This window comes from Pan troglodytes, chromosome 19 (genome assembly GCF_028858775.2).
Source record: "Pan troglodytes isolate AG18354 chromosome 19, NHGRI_mPanTro3-v2.0_pri, whole genome shotgun sequence".
In the NCBI taxonomy this organism is placed as follows: Eukaryota; Metazoa; Chordata; class Mammalia; order Primates; family Hominidae; genus Pan; species Pan troglodytes.
In genome coordinates this window covers 63851650-63869750 of record NC_072417.2, presented here as the reverse complement: position 1 = coordinate 63869750, position 18101 = coordinate 63851650, and the positions used below count along the sequence as shown (strand labels likewise).

Below are 18101 nucleotides of genomic sequence, written 5' to 3'. Positions count from 1 at the left end.
TATTTTTAGTAGAGACGGGGTTTCACCATGTTAGCCAGGATGGTCTCGATCTCCTGACCTCGTGATCCACCCGTCTCTGCCTTCCAAAGTATTGGGATTACAGGCGTGAGCCACCACGCCCGGCCTATAAAAACTATTTAAAACTAAGTTCTTGCCTACCTATCTACACTCCCCCACCCAACAAAAACATACACACTACAATACTATTTAAAATTTGCCAAATTCACCGATTTTTCTCCAGCTCTTCCTTCAGGCTGGTAAGGTGTCTTCTCTCTCCTCTCCCTCAGGCTAATTCCTGCCAATCCTTTAGGTAAATGTATTTAAAGACCACTTTGTCTGACAGGCCTTTCCTGAGTATCCATCCCAATCTGGGTTATGCACTCCTTTCCTGTGTACACTATACAGCTGACCTTTGAACTCGGGGGGCTGGGGCACTGCTATGGTTTGGATGTGGTTTCTTTGGTCCCAAAAAAAACATTTTTGTGGGAGTGAATTCCCATTCTTAGTTGACTGGAAAATTGATTGTTGAACAGAGCCTGGCACTCTAGCCATGTGATCTTTGCGCATGCTAGCTCCCCTTCTGCCATGAGTGGAAGCAGTGTGGGACCCTCACCAGATAGGTACCAGCTACAATGCTTCTTGTACAGTCTGTGGAACTGAACTAAATAAACCTCTTTTCTTTATAAATTATCCAACCTCAGGTATTCCTTTATAACAACTAAGAGAGTTACTGACCCTAACTCCCTTAAAACTTAACTATCAAAAGCCTACCACTGACTGGAAGCCTTACAATAACACTAACAGTTGGTTAACACGTATTTTGTATATTATTTGTATTACATACTATATTCCTTTTTTTTTTGAGACAAAGTCTCGCTCTGTCAGCCAGGCTGGAGTGCGGTGGCGTGATCTCAGCTCACTGCAACCTCCACCTCCCGGGTTCAAGAAATTCTCCTGCCTCAGCCTCCTGAGTAGCTGGGATTACAAGCACCGGCCACAACGCCTGGCTAATTTTTGTATTTTTAGTAGAGACAGGGTTTCACCATGTTAGCCAGGCTGGTCTCCAACTCCTGACCTCAAGTGATCCGCCCACCTCGGCCTCCCAAAGTGCTGGGATTAAAGACGTAAGCCACCGTGCCTGGCTATATACTGTATTCTTACAATAAAGCTAGAGATGTGCACTGTAGAATGTTTAGGGAAAAAAATAACTATAAGCTAGAGAAAAAAATGTGAAAACACATTTACAGTGCTGTATTTATCAATACCCTAAGTTTAGGACATCTGTATACAAAAGATGAATTGTCTCAAATGCCAGCAACCCCAGGTGTAGATCTCAGTCTATCGTACATATCAAGCAATTTAACTTCTTGTACTGTCATGACTTTTCTGCTTCTTCGGAGCACTTCCAATGTCACTAGCTGCACTTCGTATGGGTCTCAGGGCGTTATTCAAAGGTCATGGTATTGTACATAGGCCAGGTGCTGTGGCTCACACCTCTAATCCCAGCACTTTGGGAGGCCAAGGTGGGCGGATCACTTAAGGCCAGGAGTTCGAGCCCAGCCTGGCCAACATGACAAAACCCCATCTCTACTAAAAATACAAAACTTAGCCAGACATGGTGGTACACGGCTGTAATCCCAGCTACTTGGGAGGCTGAGGTATGAGAACTGCTTGAACCTGGGAAGCAGAGGTTGCAGTGAGCCGAGATGGCACCACTGCGCTCCAGCCTGGGCGACAGAGCAAGACTGTCTCAAAAACAACAACAAAAAGCAAAACAACAAAAGTTTATATGGTATTGCAATAAACAATGATGAAAATACACAAGAACCAAGGGATAATTTTTTACTGTGATATGCAATTTACTTTAGACACCAACTGCTCATGCAGAGATTATCAGAGTCACAGGTCATAGGGCATTTTAAGTGGAGCCTGGCAACACTTGAGCTCACTGTAATAGCAACAGGTGGCTACAAAATTATTACAGTATTACAGTATGTACTATAGTTAATTTTATGCAGTTATTACTCAATCTTTACTTTCTCTGGACTGCTAGTGGCACCATGTACTGTGTGCATAAGTTTTTATAAAGTTTAACTTTTTATAATTTGTATGTATTTTGTGGTAGGAAAATGATAATCTAGTATATACATCTATTTTATGTATTTGTGATGTACTTATCTTTTCTTAAATTTTAAAAATATTTCTAGGCTATGTGATTCGTCTTCAAGTTTTTTCAAATTGTTGCAAATCTCCAAAAAATGTTCCAATATATTTATGGAAAAAACTCCACGTATAAATGGACACACTCAACTCAAACCTGTGTTGTTCAAGGGTCAATTTTACTTTTCCCAAGGGTAGCATTTATCATATTCTGTTATGGAAATGCGTTTACATTCAATTGGAATAATCCCCATTGGAAAAAAAAAAGTGCATTTACTGTCACCAATACATGATGGCTCTTTAGGACCAAGTGCTGTATCTGTACTATCCTGCTGTTATCTACCTAAGAGCAATACTTTTAATTTTTTTTTTTGAAATGGAATCTTGCTCCTGTTGCGCAGGCTGGAATGCAGTGGCGTGATCTCGGCTCACTGCAACCTCCACCTCCCGGGTTCAAGCGATTCTCCTTCCTCAGCCTCCCGAGTAGCTGGGATTACAGGCATGCGCCACCACACCTGGCTAATTTTTGTATTTTTAGTAGAGACGGGGTTTCGCCATGTTGGCCAGGCTGGTCTCGAACTCCTGAGCTCAGGTGATCCACCCGCCTCAGCCTCGCAAAGTGCTAGGATTACAGGCGTGAGCCACCGCTCCCAGCCGAGCAATATATTTTTGTTGGATAAATGAATACAACAATTTTCCTAACTTACTATAAGAAATGAAGAGAAAGGCTGGGCATGGTGGCTCACCCCTGTAATCCCAGCACTTTGGGAGGCTGAGGGAGGATCACTTGTTGTCAAAAGTTCAAGACCAGCCCGGCAAACATGGTGAAACCCCATCTCTACAACAACACAAAAATTAGTCAGGCATGGTGGCATGCACCTCTAATTCCACCTATTCTGGAGGCTGAGGCAGGAGAATCGCTTGAACCCGGGAGGTGGAGGTTGCAGTGAGCTGAGATCACACCACTGCACTCCAACCTGGGCAACAGAGCAAGACTCCATGGGGGGGGGGGGGGAATATTTCATAAAACGAAGAACTGTATTAGCAAAAAAGTCAAATTTACAAGCTTAAGCTACCTTCTCCTTTTGTGAGGAAATCAAGGCTAATAACATATATAATGACACACACACACACACAATTTTCCTAAAGCAACCAAAGATTTACGAAATACCTTACTATAATTTTCAGTGTGATTATGGTATTGTGGTTATTTTATTCTATTTTTTTTTTTGAGACAAAGTGTCACTCTGTTGCCCAGGCTGGACTGTGGTGGCACCATCTCGGCTCACTGCAACCTCTGCCTCCTGGGTTGAAAGGATCCTCCCGCCTCAACCTCCAGAGTAGCTGGGATTACAGGAATGCACCACTACACCCAGCTAATTTTTTTATTTTTTATTAGAGACGGGGTTTCACCATGTTGGCCAGGCTGGTCTCGAACTCCTGGCCTCAAGTGATCTGCCTGCCTTGGCCTCCCAATGTTGAGATTACAGGTGTGACCCACCATGCCCGGTCGGCTATGTTTTTTTTTTTTTAAGTCCTTGTATTTTACAGATATACAATGACCGCTTTAAGGTTGACAATAACAGAATTGCTTCAAAATAATGGAAGGGATACAGAGGAAATAATATTGACTATGTGCTAATATTGCTAAATTGGGCATGGGTACATGGGGAGTTCAATTTATTATACTATTCACTCTAATTCTGTATGTTTTGGGAAGAAAAGCAAATAGCAATTACATACACATATAACACATGGACTGCTGGCAATTCTGAGAAGCCAACACTTACTATTTTACTATGGAGTAAAGTAGGAAATGCCAGCCGGGCGCAGTGGCTCACGCCTGTAACCTCAGCACTTTGGGAGACTGAGGCGGACTGATCACTTGAGGTCAGGAGTTCAAGACCAGCCTGGCCAACATGGCAAAACCCTGTCGACTAAAAATACAAAAATTAGCCGGGCGTGGTGGCCCACACCTGCAATCCCAATTACTCGGGACGCTGAGGCCAGGAGGTGGAGGTTGCAGTGAGCCAAGATCATGCCACTGCACTCCAGCCTGGGTGACAGAGCTAGACTCTGTCTCAAAAAAAAAAAAGGGGGGGGGGGGGGCAGGGAGCGGGGTAGAAAATGCTTTTCTATCTTACTCCATAGTAACATAGTAAGTTACTATGAACATTTTGGTAACTCTGAATGAAAACTAGTAAAATACATATTAATAGATGCCATCATGCATTATAATTACTAGTTTTTTGCTTTCAATTTTTGCTCCCAAATTCTGAACATTTTTAAAGCAAAAAGAAAAAGTATACAAGTAAAAAATGTGGACAGAAGCTTTAGCTGTTTTTCCTTTTCTAAACAACTTTTCAGTGTCAATGACAGTATCTGCTAACATTCCAAAGATTTTAGAAAAGAACATAGTTCAATTTCCTTCATAAATTATTAAACCTTCATGTTAAACCTTCATGGAAGGAAGGGTAGGCTTGAGTTTGATAAATGGAAGAAAACTCATTTCAGATATTAGAATCAGTGTTAATGATTAAGTAATTTCATTGTCAGGTTGAGATCTAGAATATAAAAACCTCAATTTGAACTACAAAATTTCTGTCTTGCTACATAAAAAATAACAAAACTCCAGATCAGACTTTACAATTTACTACAATCTTCTAACAATATGGCTACTAGTGCCTTCTCTGGCTAACACTGAAATCAAACCCTCACTGAAAGGTACTCACCCCAGGCAGTTAGTTACAATCACATGCTTTCCTCATCACTGTGGTTGTTTAGGATTAACCAAGCAATTGCTTAGTGCAAAAAACCAAAACAGTAATCTCAAACAACTGCAAAATACAAATAAACACGGTGGGAGGGTGTACCAATGAATCCATGAAACAGTATTAAAGCCGACTTCACTTTAGCTGCAGTTTCTCAGATCCAGAGGTAGCAATCTACAAAGTTGGAAATGCCTGTAAAAGCACTAGCCCCATTAAAATACCTCGGTGAAGGTTACATACACACCATTACAAATAAATGGTCGATGATTTTGCATCACAGATGCATCCTTCACTTGAAACTGCGCTTCCCAAGTGCTGCTTGCTCACTTATTACCCATCATGAAAAGGAGAAAATATACAGTATTAGAATCTACTACCAAATTAATACCAATTAAGATTTAATTGTGCAGATATGCACAATTAAAAGCCCAGGACTAATCAGGATGGGTCAGGAAACAGTAGGTCACAAACTTTAGAATGCATAAGAGGAGCCGGCCGGGCGCGGTGGCCCCGCCTGTAATCCCAGCACTTTGGGAGGCCGAGGCGGGCAGATCACGAGGTCAATAGATCGAGACCATCCTGGCCAACATGGTGAAACCCCATCTCTATTAAAAATATAAAAATTAGCTGGGCGTGGTGGAGGGCGCCTGTAGTTCCAGCTACTCGGGAGGCTGAAGCAGGAGAATCGCTTGAACCCGGGAGGCGGAGGTTGCAATGAGCCAAAACCACGCCATTGCACTCCAGCCTGGGAGACAGAGCAAGACGCCGTCTCAAAAAAAAAAAAAAAAAAAAGAATGCATAAGAGGAGCCATAAAAAATGCAGATACTGGGACCCTTCCCCAAGACAGACAGAATCTGACTCTCTGGGAAGGGGAGTTGAAGGGGTTGAAGTACAGAAATATGCATTTAAAACAAATTCCACAGGTCAAATACAGCTATCTAGGGACTACCTTTAATACTAGGTAAAGTTAGCATTTTGACTGTTAAATACTTACAGATGCCACGGCAACTGTGTTTTAATTAATGGTTGCTTCCTTTCCTTATTTTGGTATTTATCTCTATTCCAAAAAAAAAAAACAAGGGCCCCATACAGCTGAAATGGCTTCTTCCATTTAATGCAAGTATGGCCAAGAAAAATTTCCAGATAGAACAGGAATGCAAAAATATGTTAAAATATCAGGCTATAGAAAAGGTGACTCCTTTTCAGCATATAATGGGTTTGCCCATCCCCGCAGGTTTAGCACTAACAGCCAACAGTACAAGAATATGCAGATGACCCGGAAACGATATCAAGAGCTTCCCCAGCTTTATTACACAATAATTCTACCTATTTAGATGAGACCATGTGCTTTGTTTTTGCTCAACACTACCAACATTTTCCCTGCAGATATCAATCTGAAATGCCAGTAACTGACTTGAAATCCTTCAATCTAGAGTGAAGTGCAATCTGTCATTAAAGCATTAAATACTTTAGTAATAAACACTGCAAGTTAAAATTAGTGAAAAGTACTAAAACTGAAAGCAAAGCAGATTACGGCTGAGATGACATAAAACCTAAATTGCTATTCTGAGGGCCTCTTCATTGAAGAGTCATAAACCCATCACATACAATGCAATGTGGCAACAAATTACCCCGGGAAAGAAAACAGTTTCTCTAAAACGTGTTCAAAGCCAAGGGTGCAGAGATACAAGGCTGTTCCAACTGATAAGGAGTCCAATGGAAAGCATTTTTCTCTTGAATTCAAAATATACAAATAACCTATTGAACATAAGCCGAATCCCCATAATGTTTTGGTTTTTTACCTTACTTAGGATTTTGAGCGTTATTCCTAACACCTTTGCAAAGTTTAGACTGAAAGGTTACAGAGTCAGGTAGTTTAAAAAAAAAAAAGTTACTTCGCTGTAACAAAGATGCCTACAAAAGAAAGATGGTCAAGATAAGCAGTTCCTTAGTCTCCTATTGTGACAAATGGTCGGGGGGATGGGGAGCCTAAATGTTAAAAACAAAAAACCCACCTCTTAAAACAATAAATTCTACTCTAAGAATGTTTCATACTACTTTGGAATCAGTTAGCACCCCAACACAACTTGAGCCAAACTTACTCTTTCTTAAAGTCCTAAAAGGAGTCATCTAGCACCAACTTGCTTTCCTACACTGCAAAAAAGAAATTTTACCTTAACCAAAGCCTACGTTTAAAAAGAGTAAGAAAACAGTTTTCTAAAGAAGCATGCATTACCTGAACTATTCCTTCCTATTTTGATTAGCAATTGTTTTTAAATTAGCGTGTTCGATTATAACCGCAAAGTAAAATTAAATTCTGTATCTATTCTCCAGATAAGACCTAAAGTAAACATTACACTGCATGTTCAAAACTAGATCAAAACACTTGAAATGCTACAGTAGGTGCAGAGAACCAGTTTCATAGGATTGTGGAAAGCTAACAGAACTACAAAGATTAGTTTCCTCAGTTGCCAAGACTTTGGGTGAGCCTTTTTTAAGTCTCCCCAGTGAAACTGGGGTTATAATATTTACCTTTACTCCCAGGGCTAAGAGCATCAGATGAGTTTTATGTGGAAGAAAAAACCTTGACAGCTGCCTCTATAAGGGACTTCTTAGAATACTGTTAACGAACAATACTTGTAAATCATCACGGTAAACCCTAACAAGTAAACGACTTCTTTTACATTTCTATTTCCCCGTATAAGCGTCATGCTGTAATTACTTAAATAAAATACCGCCACGATTTTTACCATGAATCCTGGTCAGAAATTTTAGTCTAAATACGACGTTCAACCCAAACTACAGAAGAATGTGCCCTTCTCCCTATTTCATAACGAGGTGAAACCTCGGAGCCGCTAGATTTAATAAGATGCTGCTATCCTTCTTTCCCGCGTTTCCCCGCCTCATCAAGGTGCTTTTCAATTCTGCCAAGGGCTCTCCTGGACCCCCCTTGATACTAGAACAACAAAACCAAATCACCCCCATCCCCGGGTCCGGACAACATCCTCCCTCCTGGCTCCATGGGCACCGGGTCAGACGCTCGACCCCGGGTGCGGCCCTGGCCCCACATCGCGCCGCGGCCAGGCGGGCCACAGCCCGCGCCCGCTCCCCTCCCCCACGGAGCCCGGGCTCAGGCCCAAGGCCCGCGGGACTTACGCTCTCGTGGTCCCACCGCACGTTGCTGCGCTTCTCGTCCGGGGCTAGGTTTCGGTCCCGGCCCATTAACTCATCCAACAACTGCGCGGCCGAAATCATGGTGCTTCCTTCGGGCGGCTGTTCCCACCAGCCCAGGCACCCGCCAACGAAAACACGGGCGACACCGTCGCCAATCTCCTCGGCCCGCTCTCAGGCCGAAATCCCTCCTACACACAGGAGCCGACAAGACAAAATGGCCGCCGCGCTTACGCCTTCCCAGCATGCCGTGCGCCCGTGGGACACGCCCAGGCCCGGGCGGAGAGGGCGAGCTCGGCTTCCGCCGTCCGGGGGCGGGGCCCGCGGAGGCCGGGAAGGGACTCCGCCCCTGTCTAGAGGTCGCGGGGACGGGTAGCCTCTGCCCGCGCGCCTCCCCAAGCGCCCGGTTTTCCCGAGCTTCTTCACGGTGAGAAATTGGAGCCTAGGTCTTGAAGCCTGGACACCGCTTCAAAATGGAGAAAATGTCTCCTTTAGTCCACGTGGTGCACATGGTGCCTCATGCAGCGGAGGAAACTAAAGATTACGGCTTCCGACTCCATTTTCCTAGTCGCTGTGCTCACGCCTCTTGCACCTGGCTTTGTCCTCCCGCCCTGAGTCTCCTGATTAACAGGATGGGAAATCGAGGCAAGAAGAGACAAGGCGGCTTCTAAAATATGGGGATTCAGTCCTACACCAAATGCCTCCCAGTGTGGAATTTTTTAAAAAGATATTGATCCAGTAGGCCAGGTGAGGTGGCTCACGCCTGTAATCACAGCACTTTGGGAGGCCGAAGCGGGCGGATCACCTGAGGTCGGGAGTTCGAGATCAGCCTGACCAACATGGAGAAACCCCGTCTCCACTAAAAATACAAAATTAGCTTGGCGTGGTGGCGCATGCCTGTAATCCCAACTACTCAGGAGGCTGAGGCTGGAGAATCGCTTGAACCCGGGAGGCGGAGGTTGCGGTGAGCCGAGATCGCGCCATTGCACTCCAGTCTGGACAACAAGAGCAAAACTCCATCTCAAAAAAAAAATAAAATAAAATAAATATATACACACACACACATATAGATAGATAGATCCATATATTCAACAAATGGTATGTGCCAGGCACTGTGCTTAAAGCTAAACTCAGAACCTTTCAGACAGTCCATGCTCCCGCAGACCTGTGCATTGGCGAAGGGAGATAATCGCTGAAGAAATAAAATCACAAATATATCAACATATATTGGGATAATGCTTTAGCACAGTTTAGGGTATGGTCTCTAAAGCCAGATTGCCTGGGTTCGTAATCCCAGCTCTGCCGCTCTGTGCCTTTGTTTCCTTTTCTGTAAAATGGGGTTTACAATAGTCCTCCCCCGGCCCCCAGCCACGATGCTATTGTGAAGATTAAATGAGTTGATACAATGTAAGGCACTACACATTGATAACAACAAGCCCAACACTTTTATTTCTGGGGAGACTGGGTCTGGCTCTGTCCCCCAGGCTGGAGTGCAATGGCACGATCTCAGCTCACTGCAGCTTCAACCTCCCGGGCTCAGGCGACCCTCTCGCCTCAACCTCCCCAGTAGCTGGGACTACAGGCGCATGCCACCACGCCCCGCTAAGTTTTTGTATTTTTGGTAGAGACGGGGTTTCGCCAAGTTGCCCAGGCTGGTCTTGAACTCCTGCGCTCAAGTAATCCACCCACCTCAGCCTCCCAAAGTGTTGGGATTACAGGCGTGAACCACCGCGCCCGGTCGTGGACACCCCTTTTTAAGAAGGAAAGCAGCAAAATAGGGTGAGAACTGAAAGGAGGTATGGGACATGAAGCCTTTTTTGTTTTTTTGTTTTTTTTTGAGATGGAGTCTGGCTCTATCGCTCAGGCTGGAGTGCAGTGGTACCATCTTGGCTCACTGCAACCTCTGCCTCCCGGGTTCAAGTTTATCCTGCCTCAGCCTCCTGAGTAGCTGGGATTACAAGCACCTGCCACCTCGCCCAGCTAATTTTTGTACTTTTAGTAGAGACGGAGTTTCGCCATGTTGGCCAGGCTGATCTCAAACTCCTGACCTCAGGTGATCCACCTGCCTTGACCTCCCAAAGTTCCCAAAGTGCTGGGATTACAGGCGTGAGCCACCAAGTGGGGCTGGAGCCTTTTTGAAAATAGGAAATTAGAGGCTAGACATGGTGGCTCACGCCATAATCCCACTACTTTAGGGAGGCAGAGGCAGGGAGATAGCTTGAGGCCAGGAGTTTAAGACCTGCCTGGGCAACATAACAAGACCCATTCTCCACAAAAAGGAAAAAAAAAAAGAAAAGACCAAAAAAAAAAAAAACCCCAAACATAGGAAATGAGAGAATGTTTAATGTTGGGGATATTCCAGTAGAGAGGCGGAAAATAAAAGAAGGGGATAATTAATGACTTAAAATCTTAAAAAGGTAATGGGTTGGGTCCTGGCGTGGTGACTCACGCCTGGAATCCCAGCACTTTGGGAGGCAGAGGTGGGTCATTTGAGGTCAGGGGTTCGAGACCAGCCTGGCCAACATGGGGAAACCCTGTCTCTACTAAAAACACAAAGGTTAGCCAGGCGTGGTGGTGGCGCCTGTGATCTCAGCTACTCGGGAAGCTGAGGCAGGAGCATCGCTTTAAACAGTGGACTGTCAAGAGACTTAGGCTGTAGTGAGCCAAGTTCGCGCCACTGCACTCCAGCCTGGGCAACAGAGTGAGTGAGACTGTGTCTTAAAAAAAAAAAAAAGTTAACGGGTTAGGCTCCAGGGCATATTTGAAACCTCTGGCCTTTGATAGGAGAAAGGATCTTCTCCACTGAAACAAGAAAGAAGAAAATCAATTTACAGATTTAGCAGTGAGATGACGCAGTTCTCAGCTGTTGGTTACAGTTTTCCCAATGAAGCATTTATTGAGGGCTCTCCACTGTTACTACCACCAAAAAAAAAAGGCCGGCCACAGTGGCTCACACCTGCAATCCCAGCACTTTGGGAGGCCGAGGCAGACAGATCATGAGGTCAGGAGATCAAGACCATCCTGGCTAACACGGTGAAACCCCGTCTCTACTAAAAATACAAAAAATTAGCCGGGCATGGTGGCGGGCGCCTGTAGTTCCAGCTACTCCAGAAGCTGAGGCAGGAGAATGGCATGAACCCGGGAGGCAGAGCTTGCAGTGAGTCGAGATTGCACCACTGCACTCCAGCCTGGGTGACAGAGTGAGACTCCGTCTAAAAAAAAAAAAAACCGAACCACAAACAAACAGGACTGCACACATCATGAACCGCAAACACACAACCAGATTGCAAAATTACAGCTCCTGCCCATCACAGGTTCTTAATCTAATTATCTCATGCATTCCACAAACTATAATGGTGCATGTGCTCTGTGCCAGGACCTGGGTTACTGGCTGGGAATACAAAGACAGACGTATAAAACCTGGTTCTCCGGGAGCTCCTGACCTATGGGAGACAAAAATGTCACAACTACAATTTGGTCTTGAAATGAAAATACTTGGGCCAGCCATGGTGGCTCACACCTGTAATCCCAGCTCTTTGGGAGGCCGAGGCAGGCGGATTGCTTGAGCCCAGGAGTTTGAGACCAGCTGGGCAACATAGCAAAATCCTGCCTTTGCAAAAAATACAAAAAATTAGCTGGATGTGGTGGTACATCCCTGTAGTCCCAGCTACTCACGAGGCTGAGGTAAGAGGATCACTTGAGCCCAGGAAGTCGAGGCTGCAGTGAGACGTGGTTGCACCACTGCACTCCAGCCTGGGCAATGGAGTGACACCCTGTCTCAAAAAGAAAGTATTAAATGCCTTTGAATCACAGAGGTGAGAGTGCCTGGCCCTGTCATACACCAGGCAAGTCTTACTCTACAACTCTCTTTTTTCTAAAGTCTGAGGACAAGCCACAGTTCAGTGTGCGTTACCACTACAGATAATGAATTGCTTCATTCATCCTCCATTAATGCAGTGAGCCCCAGTGTGATCTGTATCAGATTCTCTGCTATGTCTTGGGATCCAGAGGTAAAAGTAGTCTTCCTTAACAGGTCACAAAGCCCATTTTACAGATAATTTTGATGGATTACAGGAGTTGGCTATTTCCCAATGATGGAATGGGAAATGACTTAATCTTATCAGCTAGTGGTGTCCAGACCCCATTCCATACCTGTTACTAATAGAAAATGTTACGGGCTTCGGGCACAGTGGCTCATACCTGTAATCCTACCACTTTGGGAGGCCAAGGCAGGTGGATCAGGAGTTCAAGACCAGCCTGGCCAACATAGTGAAACCCATCTCTACTAAAAATACAAAAAATTAGCCGGGTGTGGTGGCAGGTGCCTGTTCTCCCAGCTACTTGGGAGGCTGAGGCGGGAGAATTGCTTGAACCCAGGAGGCAGAGGGTGCAGTGAGCCAAGACCATGCCATTGCACTCCATCCTGGGTGACAGAGTGAGACTCCATCTCAAAAAAGAAGAAAATGTTATGGGCTGAACTGTGTTCCTGTCACCTCCAAACTCATATGTTGAGGCCTAATTCCTGGAACCACAGAATGTGACTGTATTGGGAGATCGTGCATTTGAAGATGATGATTAAGTTAAAACAATGCTGTTAGGTTGGGCCATAATCCTATCATACTGGCGTCCTTATACGAGGAAATTTGGATACACAAAGAGGCACCAAGGATGCACTTGCACAGAGAAAAAACCACGTGAGGACATGGTAAGAAGGTGGCCATTTACAAGCCAAAGACAGAGGCCTCCAGAGAAACCAAACCTGCCAACACCCAGATCGTAAACTCATAGCCTCCAGAAAATAAAAATCTCATTTGTTTAAGCATCTAGTCTGTGGTATTTTTGTTATGATAGCCCTAGCAAGCTAATATAGAAAGGAAGCTGCAGTTACTACAGGTCTTCTCACTGCTTCCCAGCCTCCCAGCCTCCAGTGTGGGCCCCTTGACCCCATCCTCCATCTATCTTGCTGCCTCAGTCACCTTTCTTTTTTTTGAGACGGAGTCTCACTCTGTTGCATAGGCTGGAGTGCAGTGGCATGATCTCGGCTCACTGTAACCTCTACCTTCCAGGTTCAAACAATTGTCCTGCCTCAGCCTCCTGAGTAGCTGGGACTACAGGTGCATGCCGCCATGCCCAGCTGCCCAGCTGTTTTTTGTTGTTTTTTTTTTTTTTTGGTATTTTAGTGGAGACCGGGTTTCACCATGTTGCCCAGGCTGGTCTCGAACTCCTGAGCTCAGGCAATCCGCCCGCCTCAGCCTCCCAAAGTGCAGGTATTACAGGCATGAGCCACCACGCCCAGCCATCAGTCACATTTCTAAATGTAAATGTAGATGTGTCTCATCCCTGCTCGAAAGGCTCCAACTGGCCAGGTGCAGTGGCTCACACCTCAGTACTTTGGGAGGTCGAGGCTGGTAGATTGCTTGAGCTCCAGAGCTTGAGACCAGCCTTGGTGATGTGGCGAAACCCTGTCTCTACTGCAAATACAAAAAGTAGCTGGGCACGGTGGCACGCGCCTCTAGTCCCAGCTACTCAGGAGGCTGAGGTGGGAGGATTGCTGGAGCCCCAGGAGGCAGAGGCTGCAGTGAGCCAAGATGGCGCCACTGCATTCCAGCCTGGGTCTCAAAAAACAAACAAACAAACAAACCAACAAACAAAACGCCTCCAACCTTAGAGGCGATGGCTCCCCATCATCTCCACTCTAAGGTTCAAACACCACAAGGTGGTCTGTGCTCTGACCCCCTTCTCCAACTTCATCTGCTACTGCTTCCCGTACTTGGAAGACCCTTGATTCCTGCATTTCACCATCTATGTTGCTCCAGGCATGGAAAGCTGTTCCACTCCAGCACCAAGCAACACCTACTCATCTTTTTTTCAGAGACGGTCTCACTCCTGCCTCAGCCTCCTGAGCAGCCGGGGTTACAGATACAAGCCCCTACTCATCTTTCAGCTCACAGCCCCAGTTTCAGCAGCTCCACAACGCCACCCTGGACCCTGGCCCTCCACCTGCTACACACTGATCACCTTCTTTGTGCCATCATTTTACCTGAAGCATCCTTGCATATTTTTGGGTCTGTCACACGATATTGCAAATATCAATTTCTTCCCTTAGAATGAAAGGTTTTTTTGTTGTTGTTGTTGTTGTTGTTTGTTCTTTTTTGTTTGTTTTTTAGGTCAGGTGCCAGCCTGGGTGACAGGACAAGACCCTGTCTCAAAAAAAAAAAAAAAAAAAAAGAGGCAGGACCTTTCAGGTGTGATTAGGTCATGAAGGCAGAGACCTCAGGAATGGTATTAGTGCCATTCATAAATGAGGCCTGAGAGAGCTCCTTTGCCCCTTCTGCCATGCCATGTGAGGAAAAAATGAGAAGCTGGCAGTCTGCAACCCAGAAGAGGGCCCTCGACAGAACCTGACCATGCTGGTACCATGATCTTGGAATTTCAGCTTCCAGAATTGTGAGAAAAAAATTTCAGTTGCTTATAAGCCACCCACGTTGTGGTATTTTGTTATAGCATCCCAAATGGACTAAGAAAGTTTGGTGGCTACCTGTACCACCTCACTGCACCTTTCCTCTTCAATGGCACCAGCAAGCTTGTGATGGTTAAACCCATTTCATGTATTTCAGCCCTTTCTTTCTTGCCCTGTCTGCAGCATTTGACCCTGTGGATCACTCCCTTGTCTCCAAACCCTCCCACTCCTTTGCTTTTCCTCCTGCTAGTCTATTAATAGCTGCTCCTCTGCTCTCATTTGAGAATTTCTTCTCTTCTGTCCATCATTAAAATGTTGACTACAGATGCTCCTCAACTTACAAAGGGGTTAGATCCCAATATGTCCATTAGGTTGAAAATGCATTTAATGCACCTAGCCTATGGATAGTTTGGCTCTGTGTCTCCACCCAAATCTCATCTAAAATTGTAATCCCTATGTGTCCAGGGAGGAAGCTGGTGGGAGGTGATTGGATAATGGCGGCGGTTCCCCCATGCTGTTCCCGTGATAGGGAGTGAGTTCTCAGGACATCTGATGGTTTAAAAGTGTGGCTCTTCCCCTTCACTCTCTCGCTCTCTCTCCTGCCACCTTGTGAAGGAGGCGCTTGCTTCGCCTTCCCATAATTGTAAGTTTCCTGAGGCCTCCCCAGATGTGGAACTGTGAGCCAATTAAACCTCTTTACTTTATAAATTACCCAGTCTTGGGTAGTTCTTTTTTCTTTTTTTAAACAAAGTCTTGCTCTGTCGCCCAGGCTGGAGTGCAGTGGCACAATCTAGGCTCACTACAGCCTCTGCCTCCCAGGTTCAAGTGATTCTTGTGCCTCAGCCTCCCGAGTAGCTGGGATTATGGGCTTGCGCCACCACACCCACCTAATTTTTGTATTTTTTAGTAGAGACAGGGTTTCTCCATGTTGGCCAGGCTGGTCTCCAACTCCTGGCCTCAAGTGATCCACCTGTCTTTGGCCTCCCAAAGTGCTGGGATTATAGGCATGAGCCACTGTGCCCAGCCTTAGGTAGTTCTTGATAGCAGTGTGAAAATAGACTAATATACCTACCAAACATCATAACTTAGCCTAGCCTTAAATGTGCTGAGAATACTTTAGCCTACAGTTGGGTAAAATCATCTAACCCAAAGCCTATTTTATAATAAAGTGTTGAATATCTCACATGATTTATCAAATACTGTACTGAAAATGAGAAACAGAATAGTTGTTTGGTTACACAAAGTAAGGTTTCTACTTACTTTTGCACTTTTGTGTATCACTTTTGCGTATCACTTTTGCACTGTTGTAAAGTAAAAGAATCCTAACTGCAACCATCATAAGTTGGGAACCATCTGTATTCTTCAGTCTTTGGCTGTCTTCTTTTTAAAAATTATTTATTTACTTACTTATTTTAAGACAGGGTCTCACTGTCAGGGTTTCACTGTGTTGTCCAGGCTAGTCTGGAACTCCTGGGCTCAAGGGAATCCTCCTGTCTCAGCATCCTGAGTAGCTGGGATTAACAGGAACAAACCACCATTCCTGGCTGTCTTCAGCAGTCTTTTTTTTTTTTTTTTTTTTTTTTTGAGACAGAGTCTTACTCTGTTGCCTAGGCTGGAGTGCAGTGGCATGATTTCGCCTCACTGCAACCTCTACCTCCCAGGTTCAAGTGATTCTCCTGCCTCAGCCTCCTGAGTAGCTGGGAATACAGGTGTGCTCCACCACACCTGGCTACTTTTTGTATTTTTAGTAGAGACAGGGTTTCGCTCTGTTGGCCAGGCTGGTCTGGAACTCCTGACCTCAGGTGATCCACCCTCCTCCGCCTCCCAAAATGCTGGGATTACAGGCATGAGCCACCGCGCCTGGCAGCAGTCTTCTCTCAACACTCACAGACTCCCTTGGGGCTATCTCTTCTATTCCCATGACTTCAGCTAGCACCCTTTGCTGACTGCCAAAATACAAATCACCAGCCCAGATCTCCTTCCTAAATGCAATACCCATTCACATAACTGTTTACTGAACATATCCATTTAAATGAAAATCAGAAAAGAAAGCACAGTCTCAGAAGTTGAACTTGAGTTCAAAGCCTTGCTCCATCACAAACTACGATGTATAGCATTGGGCAAGTTTGTTTGTTTATTTATTTATTTATTTATTTATTTTTGAGACAGTCTCACTCTGTTGCCCAGGCTGGAGTGCAGTGGCGAGATCTTGGCTCACTGCAACCTCTGCCTCCAGCACCTGCCGCCACGCCCATCTAATTTTTGTATTTTTAGTAGAGACGGGGTTTCGCCATGTTGGCCACGCTGGTCTCAAACTCCTGACCTCAGGTGATCTGCCTGCCTCAGCCTCCCAAAGTGCTGTGATTACAGGCGTGAGCCACCGTGCCTGGCCAGCATTGGGGCAAGTTAATTACCTCCCTGAGCCTCAGATAATAATGATGGTCCTGTTTTACAGAGGAGTTGTTGTGAGGATTAAATGAGATAATCCATGTACAGCACTTCCTGCAGCGCCTGGCAATGAGTTGATAGTAGCAGATAGTAAAGAGTAGTAGTAATTAAAAGGTCTCAGAAAGTTCAAGTCAACAGATTCAAAAGTGAATTCATGACCAAACCTCAAACCTTCTCTTCATCCTTTGTCCCAAATCTCAATAAATCACACCACCATCTAATCATCCAGAAACCCGAACATTATCCTTGTTTCTTGACCACCACTGCCCTCCCATTCTGCCACATTAAGTTTTCCTAACGTAAACCTTGTTGTAACCCACCTATGATCCAATGAATGTTTAAGATGTCTAGGCTTTGCACATATCCATTCATTCAATCCATAGAACAATCCTGCAAGGTGGGTGCTACTATTATTCCTGTTTCGCAGGTGCGGAATTTGAGGCACAGGAAAGTTGAGTAACTCATTGAAGATTATATGAGTGGCAAAGCTGGCATACAAACCCAGGCAGTCTGGCGTCTGTCTCCACACTCACTACCACTATGCCACATTGTTTCTATTGTAATGCATAGCACATTCTATTGTTCGCCTTGTCTCCCCTGATAAACTGTTCTTCAAAGTCAAGGACTCTGATTCATTTGCAGCAGCATCCTCAGTGACTAGAACAGTGCCTGGCAAACAGCACATGCTTAATACAGTTCAGTGAGTTAGGTAGTTCCCTAGAGACAAGACAGAGTAGAGATAAATGGAAGTAGTAATAGAACAGCCAGCAGGTTACATTCAGTTATATCCAAGATCAGAAGTTTTGTTTGTGGATAAAGTTTTGTTTTTTTTAATCTGAAGATAATAAACAGAAGACTGAAATCAGAGTAAGTAGAGGTTGAGTTTAAGAAGATCTACTAATATTCACAGATACAGCAGTTATGTAGGGTACATGCTATAATCCTTTTAAGGAAGGGACATTTGACAAACTCTCATAAAGAGAACTCATAGACTTTGGGGGCCGGGCGCGGTGGCTCATGCCTGTAATCCCAGCACTTTGGGAGGCTGAGGCAGGCGGATCACCTGAGGTCGGGAGTTTGAGACCAGCCT

The 18101-nt window shown here is 45.1% G+C and overlaps 1 protein-coding gene across 13 annotated transcripts in view; it reads right to left on the bottom strand.

Annotated features, from left to right (window-relative positions):
• Positions 1–18101, bottom strand: part of LUC7L3 (LUC7 like 3 pre-mRNA splicing factor) — a 45445-nt gene that overhangs the window by 24664 nt on the left and 2680 nt on the right. For 12 of the 13 annotated variants that reach the window (XR_010153327.1, XR_010153326.1, XR_010153328.1 and 9 more), the window contains exon 2: positions 8089–9123. Coding sequence is in view for 9 of the 13 variants with exons in the window: in XM_009432828.4 (XP_009431103.1) it covers positions 8089–8187 (99 nt within the window). In the remaining 4 variants the exon portion in view is untranslated. Of the gene's footprint in view, positions 1–8088; positions 9124–18101 lie in introns of those variants that run through there. The other variant, XM_009432827.5, reaches the window with a different exon arrangement.